At 39.9% G+C, this 10,810-nt stretch overlaps 1 protein-coding gene across 1 annotated transcript in view; it reads left to right on the top strand.

The window, feature by feature from the left end:
- LOC117960163 (contactin-associated protein-like 4) overlaps positions 1–10,810 on the top strand; it is a 60,301-nt gene that overhangs the window by 38,102 nt on the left and 11,389 nt on the right. Inside the window, exons 9-17 of the mRNA XM_034897840.1 lie at positions 359–508; positions 811–982; positions 4,439–4,545; positions 6,192–6,311; positions 6,445–6,645; positions 7,182–7,344; positions 7,643–7,770; positions 7,886–8,056; positions 10,131–10,349. Of these exons, the coding sequence (XP_034753731.1) occupies positions 359–508; positions 811–982; positions 4,439–4,545; positions 6,192–6,311; positions 6,445–6,645; positions 7,182–7,344; positions 7,643–7,770; positions 7,886–8,056; positions 10,131–10,349 (1,431 nt within the window). The remainder of the gene's footprint in view (positions 1–358; positions 509–810; positions 983–4,438; positions 4,546–6,191; positions 6,312–6,444; positions 6,646–7,181; positions 7,345–7,642; positions 7,771–7,885; positions 8,057–10,130; positions 10,350–10,810) is intronic.

Consider the following 10,810-nt stretch of genomic DNA (forward strand, 5'->3'; position numbering starts at 1 on the left):
CCAAATAAGAACCAAAGACTATGTACATGAGTCAATGTCAATACTAGCAAGCCTGAAGACTAGAAAAATCCATCCTCCATCTTGGAGTGTTTGGACCAGATACTGAATCCTTACCAGTTTCGACAGCATTTATTTGTTGCTGAGCTTGACCACTGACCTCCCTGTGACAGGAGGCAATTGCAGAGAATTTCTCTAGAGAGATCAATAAGTGAATGACTGAAATTTTAATTATAAGCTTCATGAACCTAAAATTAAAACAAATCAGCCACTATATAGGTATCGTTGTATTTATTATAATGCTCCTGTGTGTGTGTGTGTGTGTGTGTGTGTGTGTGTGTGTGTGTGTGTGTGTCCTAAGGTTCGGCTCTAAATGATGGTCAGTGGCACTCTGTGGAGCTGATCTCCAGACCAGGACATCTGACCGTCTCTGTGGACGCGGGGGAAGGAGCCACTGCTCACGCCAGTCCCCCGTTTCTTGTTACCACGGGAAGTCAACTTTTTTTTGGCGGTAAGAGATGGATAACTAAAGGAACACATGCGTAAACAAGCTTAAAATCTTCAGAGGTTCCAAGCATATGTAATAATTACTGAAGACTTTTAAACTTGTGGTTAAGAGTAGGGATGGATGTCGCAGACTGTCACTCTTATTTTTCATGTATTGTTTCAAGCACCATTTAGGCACCAGCAGATTTATAAAATATTCTTTTAGGACCATCATCAGAAAAAAAACAAAAGAATACTCAACCCTGAACTTCAAGGTGGATGTCATGGTTTCCTCTGTGATCTGATGTAGTTTCCTCTCCTGTGCAGGTTGCCCTGCTGAAGGGAGCAGCCAGGATTGTATGAACCCCTTCAAAGCTTTCCAGGGCTGCATGCGTCTGCTGACTGTGGACAACCAGCCTGTGGATTTGATCATGGTGCAGCAGAGGCTGATGGGAAACTACAGTAACCTGCAGATTGACATGTGTGGCATCATTGACAGGTCCGACCTAAAAGCACCATTTCTTTGATACTGTTTATCCAGGGGAGGTAGAGATAAGCAAACGTTAAGCTAAATGCTTAACATTTGCTTCTTGCCTTGTTTATTCAGAAAAGGTTTGTCAGGCACATCTTTCTCTGTACAATACCAAATTGTGTGTGTTAGAAAGCATTGTCAGAAAAGAGGATGCAATAAAGTTCCTTTGTACCTTCATGTTAATCCCCCTCTGAAGTCTCTGTGACTGGTTTCCTGTGAAATGGCATTACACATGGACTATTAGACAGCAGTGGATTGGATACGGATAGAATTATGACTGTGTCCCAGTTTTAATGTTTTCCCGCTAAGGAAACAATCCAGTTATAGTTTTGTCTATGGGGCGCAGCTTCCTTTATCTGAGCTGAAATGGAGTTTTGCTTTCTTTGTTTCTTCAAAATGTGATTTGTTTGTTGAGAGGCAGCAACACAGTTGGTTGGCTCTGTGCCTCACTGTGTGATTGAGTTTGAACATATTGTGGTATATATTGTTTTAAAGTTATTGTCAGGAGATAGAGTATGGGTAGTTTAAAAAAACTATTTCTTGTTGGCGTGGTTTTCTTTCTGCTTCTGCTGTGTGTTCCCAGGTGATTAACATCACTATTATCATCTTTCTCATGTTGATTTTCTTTTATGTTTGTTCTCTAATGCTCTTGGAGGCCGACTACACCCATAGGGAAAATCAATTTTAAAGTTTTATGAGAAACAGTCAGCACTATTGTGATGGAATCTAATGTATTCAAGTCAGAAAGACCAAATGTCCAAATGTATTTAGATTTATTTAGATTAAAAACATTGGAGCAAACTGCTGGTGCATTTTAATTTGACATTTAACTGTATTGTTGCATCTGTTTGCAATTAACATTTGCGTTTTAGATGTAAGCATTAATTACAGCCAGTTTTAGCGTAAAGTAGTAGCGTAGTTTGAAAAAATCTTTAGATGGATATGACAATACTATTACATTTTATAAGTGTATTCGACCCATATCTGTATAAAAGCTGAGTACTAAAACTCTTTTGAACCAACACAGATAACTACTGAAAAATCCATTACCACAGTCGGACCGAATCAATGTTATAGACATTTCTGTATCATCATGTACTGGAGAGACCGCCGCCTCTAATATGTCTGTATTGCAGAAAATGTCAAGTCAAGCTCCACTGTGTCAGTTTAATGTTGTGTTGTGTGTGAGCAATAATACATTGCTCTCAAAACAAGACATGAGACCTTTTTTCCAAATCATTAGAGCCCACTGGTACATGGCATACATATTATCCTCGGAGCACCTTTCTTTTCAATAAAATGTCAACGTGAAAAATCGATTTACACTTCTCCAACCCCTCACCTCCAACCTACAGTGTTCTTTTTACTGAACTAAGCGCTGCTCTCCTGATCATGTGCACACAGAATTCATCAGTGAACACAGTAAAGAGACTCTTGTTCTGCACAATGTGCGGATGCATATTTGCAGATAATCGAATCAACAATGGACTGCCAGAATTTCTAATGCATGTATTTAAAAGACAGCGTAGTGGAGTAAATATAAAAAGACAAATGTTGCTAGAAAACAAACTTTACCATCTGACAAGCCTGCCGAGTAAGGCTTTTTCTAACAGTGAATTTCCCACTAACTAAAATATAAAAAATACATGCTGTTCTCCCGCTCTCTTTCAGTCTTTCTGCAGACACAAATCGCTGACCTCATTTCCCCTTCCAAATGTGTTCCTCCCTGTTGCCGCTGAGTTCCATTAATCCAAACTTGAATCCCCTTTGTAGCTCCTCTCCTTAGAGCCGTCTCTCAACCTTAATTCCCTTTCCTGGATTTCTCTTTCCCTCTCGCTCTACAGTATCTCCATTATTTTGCCTCTTACCTCTCATAGTATTTCTAAGTCTTTGTCTTTATTATCCCACTCCTTGTTTAGCTTGACGGCACCCAGCTCAGTCCTGAGCCATGGTCCTGACACAGGCCTGATATTGTGAACGAAAAGTCCAAGTTTACAGCGGCAGAGTTTGCTAAAACACGATCCACTGACTGTGTATTCAGGATGCCACAGTTTATGCCAAAGTCATACAGAGCTTTGCTCTATTCAGTGTTGTCACAGAGATGTTTCAAATGACAGGAACATTTTGGAGTGCCTACGCCTCTGTCGTTATTGGTGTTGCCATGTTGGGATACATTTCTGAGTACTACCCTTCAAACTGCATCACACACATGAACATATAAGCATTTCTGATTCATTCATCCTGTCTACAAATTTCTTGTCAGTCAAATGTACCAAACATTTAGAAGTAGGTTTTAATATTATTAACAAAATTCTGTGAAAGATAAAACCAACAATAAAGAATAGACTGCTAAATCTTGACATAGCTTTTGCCTTTGTGCTATATACAGTTATTATTGTCGCCGTCCAAAAACTATTAAAAACACATCAAAAAGGCGTACTGGTGCAATGTGTGCCACATGCTTTCATCACCGTGATAAATGAGGTGGCACAGCCAAAAAGAAGCAGGAGTCTCATATTGAATGCAGTGAAAAGTAAAGGTGTTTAATATATAGGTGTTATAGGTGTTTAGGTTATTGTGTGGCAAATGAATAAGTACATTGAATTTTAACTTCAGGGCCCTAGTTTCAGGTCTGGAAAACTTTTAGTGAAATTTTTTGCTTTATAATCATCTGGAGAATCTTACCCTAACCGTAACGTAATTGTTTCACCTTGTTACATGTAAATCTAGGACTAACATGAACTTTAATGTCAATGTATACTTGATGAGAATGTGTCTAATTCTGTGCTCTTTTGATCACATTATATTTTAGTCATGTAGACTGTATTTTTCAGTCTACATCTTCTGATGTGTTCAGTCCTCCCCTTTGCTCTCATAACAGAAGGTTGTCACAACCGTACTTGGCATCAACGGCCAAAAGTCTAAAAGATAGTCATCCATAGTGAAGAAAAGACATATTCAGATATACTACTTACTAAGTAAAACTATCAATACCTCAGTATAGAAATACTGTTACAATTCAAAGTCACACATTTAAATTTATTTTAAATTGACAATTTTGAAGGTCTCGGTTTTGACCCTCTCTGGCTGACCAACCACTGCTGCATGATGAAAACGGGTCACTAACTAGTCCCGGGAACTTAGAAGAGATTTGTTAAAAAGAACTTAAAAGTTTCTTTCTGCATTGTACAACTATAGAGGAGCAGAAAATAGAAATACCAAAGTACAGTACTTGAGTAAACAGATTTAGTGACTTCCCAGTACTGGTGACACACATTCTTCCTGTCCTGATGTTGGTTTGTGAGGATGTGAAAAAGTCATGATTGCCCTTTACAATGGGAAGTTATGTGCAAAATGACAATGCTTCAGTTAAAGAAGAGTTTGGGAAAGATGTCTAAATGTGTGTCTCTCTTTGGCACTTAGGTGTTCTCCGAGTCACTGTGAACACGGAGGAAGCTGCAGCCAATCGTGGAGCACTTTCCACTGCAACTGCTCCAGCACCGGCTACAGCGGAGCCACCTGTCACAGCTGTAAGGGCAAGACGCTTTGATGGTTACTGTGGTTTAGAGGCTACACAGTAGGGACTGTGTGTGTGTGTGTGTGTGTGTGTGTGTGTGTGTGTGTGTGTGTGTGTGTGTGTGTGTGTGTGTGTGTTTCTGTGTGTGTGCAGTAGCATGTTCACATGTTGTTTGCAATGAGAGAACCTGCTGCTTTTAAAATGAAGTCCCTGCAGATGTTGTTGTGGCAGGTCAGGCTGAGGTCAAGCCTCTTTCCTGCAATCATCATTGTGTGAGCGTCTCAGTCGACACAGGGAAAAGAGGGAGATTTAGAAGAAGAGAAGAAACAAGGGAGGCAGAACAAGAGAGCTAAACATGTTTAACAAAAACAAGGACAAATAAGAAATAACATTAAATGACTACTGTAAAAAAATACTCCGGTTTCAGCTGTGACGAAGATCCAGTAGTTCTTTGAATAGATGTTTTTGTTTGGTACTGTTTAAGGGTAAATGTGCTTTTCTTTGACTTTGCTAAAGAACTGCTCAAATAAAGTTTGCTGTTTTCTTTTGAAGACCAAAGTGCTCCTTTGGCAGATAATCTGCCAAAAGATAAAAATAACAGCCAAGATGTCCAAACTTTTTTGGCCCACCATGCAGTTTTTCGGCTCCAGATTTGTTTTGACACCAGCAATGAGTCTTGAAATAAATTACAATATATAGAAATAGTGATGTGTCCCAAAGCTGTTTCATTTATTTCCCAATACAATACAACCAATATAAATATCAGCCACAGAAACTTAAGAACCATGTTTCCAAGTCCTTATAGGTCAAGATCAGCACTTTAAAAACACAAAGCCATCAGTTTTCATGTCCAGATTTCCTAATGTGGTACAGGGTCTTGACTGGAAGTGTTTCTTAAAGGTGCCCTGCCACACGTATTTCACTACTTTGTGGTAATGTCTAAAGTTCTACCATGGATTCTATAACATTTTTTGTGGAAAAAATGCATTGGTTACCTTGTTTCAAGCCATTATAGTTTGGGATTTAAAGCCTGCAAGAAGACTCAACTCAATTTGTGCCAATTCTCATTCATATTGAATGAGTTAAGCTGCTTGACTTTGATTGGCTAACATCCAGCCAATGAGAGCCTGGCTATCAGCATCCTTTACCCAACACAACTTGGCTAGCTCATGAATAGTAATGAGCTCAGGCAACATGACATCAGATTGACCAGCTTTTTTAATTGACCTGATTTTTTGGCCTATTTCTTTTCAGTGGCTAGAGCTGACAAAGGAGGTAGCAGTTCATTTTCACATTCACAACATTATACAAACACATATGGTCCTAACATATTTCAAAAATGCAAGTAAAAATGGTTTTGTGTGGCAGGGCACCTTTAAACACCATGGGTTGCGTGTGTATATATGTGTGAGTGTGTGTTTGTTTTGAAAAGCAATAAAGAGCTTTAAGTTTGATAGTGGAAATAAATACCTCTGCTTTAAAAATGTATGTGTAAACTGCATTACAACCATGAATTAAATATGTTGGATATTGCCCTGTACTTATGGAACTATTTGTCTGCCTTTCGGATCTGTTGTGGGAAGGAAGCTTAGGAAACATATGAATGACTGGGACTTGGATATTTATGATGATGGTGATGGTGTGTTTCTCTCTCGTCAGCGATATTCGAGCAGTCCTGTGAGGCATACAAACACAAAGGCAACACCTCGGGGTATTATTACATTGATGTGGATGGCAGCGGACACATCAGACCACAGCTAATATACTGCGACATGACAGGTAGCTAATACACGCACGCATCAAAACAACACACCCTCATGTCCAGCTTTTTTCATCCGTTCTGTCCGTCAGTCCTGCTGAGTGAAATGCTGACTTTTTTTCTCTTTCTTTCTTCCTTTTGTATCTCCTCCAGAGGACAAAACGTGGATTGTGATCCAGCACAATAACACAGATCTGACGACAGTCCGACCCTCGCCGGGAAAGAATCAGCACTCGGCTCACTTTGAATACACATCTGAGGAAAAGCAGCTGGAGGCCGTCATTGTCCAATCGGAGTACTGCGAACAGGAACTGACCTACCACTGCAGGAAGTCACGCCTCCTCAACACACCGGGTAACATTCTATAGTATTTTGTGACACCAACACAGGGATTATTTAAGTTTTAGGATATCATGTACGTGAGTAACTGGGAGGGACGCCTTAAAAGTGAATATAGGGCTGCTGCGACATATATTCACTAAAACACTAAACAATTCACTGTGATAAAATGTGCAATAATCCTCACTACTTAACTTTACTGTGAACTACTGTGCAATATTTGCAATTTTTGTTGTTGTGACAAATGCAATATCCCCCATAGTTTTATCCACCAGGTACAGTATTTATCATTTATTATATTTTTGCACTGTTATACAGTATCTGTTTTTTGTTTTGTTTATCTTGCATCATCTTTTTCTATTTTAGTTGATGTGCTTTTCTTTTGCCTTAACTCTTTTTACTTGACTCAAAGAGCCGGCACAATAATTCCTATGTGCCTGGACTGTTTGTTGAATGCACAAATGGCAAATAAAAATCTTGGATCTTACTGTGTAGTGCAATGTTGAGACACGTGACAACAATGCAATAAAGAGTGTATTTGTTTGTTGCAGACGGCCCTCTGCTCAGCTGGTGGGTGGGGGGTCCAGGTGCAGGACAGGTCCAGACTTATTGGGCCGGGGCTCCTCCAGGCAGCCAACAGTGTTCCTGCGGCCTGCAGGAGAACTGTGTGGACCCCAAACATTACTGCAACTGCGATGCTGACCGCACTGCATGGTACGGCATTGTTTACTACTACAAGATTGGAATTATGCAGCTTTAAAAAGTTTGACTGATTTAATGTTAAAGGATACAGATAGCTACCACACCAATAGACTGGTAGGCAGATAATAATGATAATCAAAGTATTTCTTATGCTCTTTTTTTCTCTTTCTTATCCGTCCATCTCTTTTGCTCGTGGTACAAGTTATTGTAAACTTTTCCCCCAAAAGTCTTTGGTGTCCTCTTTGAATTCAACTTCTTTCTCTTCCACTTCTTCTTCTACTTCCACTTTGTCCTTTTCCCTACTTTCAAGGGCTAATGACTCTGGCCTGCTGACCCATAAGGAGACCCTCCCTGTCAGATCTCTGGTGCTGGGTGATGTCCAGAGGCCAGGCTCAGAAAGTGCCTACAGAGTGGGGCCTATCCGTTGTCATGGAGACAGTAAGTCAAGTTCAGAGGCCTCAATGTTACCGTGTACATGTTTTGTTTTTAAAATGACATTTTAATGGCACGGAATTTTAATAATAAGCTGAATTGCAAACTCATTTATTTGCAGAAAATGTCTGGAACGCTGCATTTTTTGACAAAGAGACATCGTACCTCCACTTTCCCACATTCCACGGAGAGCTGAGCGCAGACATCTCCTTCCTGTTTAAAACCACTTCATCCTCCGGCGTCTTCCTGGAAAACTTGGGCATCAAAGACTTCATTCGGATTGAACTCAGCTGTAAGTAAAACCTTTCGGGTTAGATGATTAATCCAGACTTTGCTTAGATGTGAGTACAACCTGAGCAGGAAGGTTCGTCCTCAGAGTTTAAGTTTTCACCTGGACTGAACTGAGCTGGTGGTAATGATCCTGCCTCGATATCCCCCTCAGAACTTCTCATCCCCTCCAAAAAAAAACAACCTTTTTCCAGGAACACCATCATATTTTTCCCTCCTCTGGGAAATCACGGCTGGGGCATTCTTCTAGTCCACTGCAATATCTTTTCTTTATAACCACCAGAGTTTATAGTTCTGTTTATTATTGTAGTGAATCATTGTCCTATAACACTTGATGATAGTACACAAAGTGTGCGCTGTCTATCACAACAGCTCTTTGTAAAGTGTTTCCTTTGATGGATTTGCCAAAGAAAACTAATCTACCATTGTAGACAGGTAACTCTTTACTCTATCACTATACGATACTGTGTAATATATCCACACAGGAAACTAGGTTATGCAAGAAATCAGGTTTTAGGGCTGCAGCTGGCCAACTGTCTACTGTGAAGCTTTAGCTTCTGGACTGAGGGGATAGCCTCCGCAGTAAGAGTACAGATTGTACCTATTCTGTGCATGTACCTAACATTTTCTGAGAGAGAATCTTCACTAGTGCTACACCGGACATTCATAATAGCACCAGCGATTTATTTATTAATAAAGTCAAGATGACATCACGGCAGTCTGTTGTTGCGTCGTTGTGACGATCAGCTGAGGAGAGTACACCATCTGCATTGGAAAAGAAAAAGAGAAATTGAGCTTTCAACAGATTCTTAAAACAGTATGAAAAAGTACAACATTTCCAAATCAAAATGTTTTGCTTTAAACAGTCTTCAATTTTCTGAATTATTGCGTTCTATGTTATAAATAATTTTGAACAGGTCTTAATTTTACACTACCTCTAATGCTCATTGAATTTTTTCTATTTTTTCTGTGGTGTTGTAGTTCTGTCGCTAGTCCAAATATGATTCACTGATTTTCACAACTACAAATGAGACCATTGTGATACTTAAATTCTTTTGACTTGGTGAAGCCTGCAGAAACCCGTTGGTACCAACAAAAGAATAAGTTGAGTCAAGCAGAGCCGTACCACAGTAGGTGCAGTTGGACAGTGGGAGCTTGGCATCATGGTTTCACAATCACTTCACTTACACATTTCTTAAACACTTACATTACGTCACAATATATTTATCATGTAAGTACCAGTAGAGATCATGTTTCAGTGTGCCAACTATCATCACATAAATCACTTCATCTCCTACCCTCTGCAGATGGTGCAACTGTAAGGGAAGAAGTGCTTCAGAGAAAACCTGGTCTTTGGTAAAAGTGTAACAACAGGAAAACAAGCAACAAGATAGCCTTCAGAGGGAGGAGATAAAAGGCCCTTTATAGTCTTGAAATCAATGAGTAAACACACATAGATTCTGTGTGTTGGAAACAAGGCAATGTGGTTTGTAGGTAACAATTTCTGACATGTAAACACTTGGCTAGAAGGTACAGCTCCTTTTTTATCTTTCGTTCTTTTTCTGTATGAAAAAGAAATACTCTAGGATTTACTTTACTTTAGCCTATTATTTCATGTATATTGTATGTATGTGTATTGTATCCTAGCATTTCATTTATATTTATGTTCTGTGCTGTGTGACTGATATTTTTCTCCTGTAACACTGTAATTTCCCTTTTTTATTTCTATCTATCTATCTATCTATCTATCTATCTATCTATCTATCTATCTATCTTTCTTTCAATCTGCAAATATAGATAAACAACATCAGAAATTAGGGGATGATTTGATCAACAGCAACAAAAATTGAATCATGGCCTGTCCCATTATTGAATTGTTGTTGCAGTTGATCAAAACACATAACTGCACATTGTAGCTATGTCTCTGTGTTGATAGCAGAGCATTGGCCAACCCCGAAGAACATCAATAAGTCAAGTGAAGGGTGATACAGAAGAAAAGATAATTGGATGCACGGAAGGGACTTGAATGAATATGCACAGTAACAGTAAGTCGCAATTTTCTTTGTTTCATGACTCAGCGTCCACCGAGGTCCTCTTCTCCTTTGATGTGGGTAACGGTCCATTGGAGGTCCGTGTGAAGGCTGGCTCCCCGCTGAACGACGACAGGTGGCATCGCATTCGAGCCGAGCGGAACGTTAAAGAGGCATTGCTTCACCTCGATGAGCTCCCCGCTGCCACGCAGGAGGCCCCCGCTGATGGGCACATCCACCTGCAGCTGAACAGCCAGTTATTTATAGGTGTGTGTGTGTGTGTGTGTGTGTGTGTGCGTGTGTGTATGTTCTTGTTTAACTACATTGGTGGGGTCCAAAAACCTGGAGTTCAGTATAATTGTGGGGTCCCGACAGCTGTGTGGGACCCAAAAGCTGGACCTTAAATTTCACAGCCAGATTAAAGCTGTGGTGAAGTCTAGCGTTTACCAGTTAAGGAAGCTGGCAAAAATCAGACCAACCCTTCAGAGACAACACTTAGAGACAGTAATCCACGCCTTTCTGACCACTCGGCTGGATTACTGTAATGCACTTTATGCCTCCTCTCTGTCTCATTTATAACTCTTCTTAAAACCCACCTCTTTTCTTTGGCTTTTAACACCAGGTAGAGTGTTGATCTTATGTGTGTACTTTTACCGCATGCTGGCAGTGCATTTTAGTTACTTTATTTTTTCTAATTAATGTCTATTGTCTATTTGTCTTTATATTTG

The sequence above is a fragment of the Etheostoma cragini genome, chromosome 17 (assembly GCF_013103735.1).
Source record: "Etheostoma cragini isolate CJK2018 chromosome 17, CSU_Ecrag_1.0, whole genome shotgun sequence".
In the NCBI taxonomy this organism is placed as follows: domain Eukaryota; kingdom Metazoa; phylum Chordata; class Actinopteri; order Perciformes; family Percidae; genus Etheostoma; species Etheostoma cragini.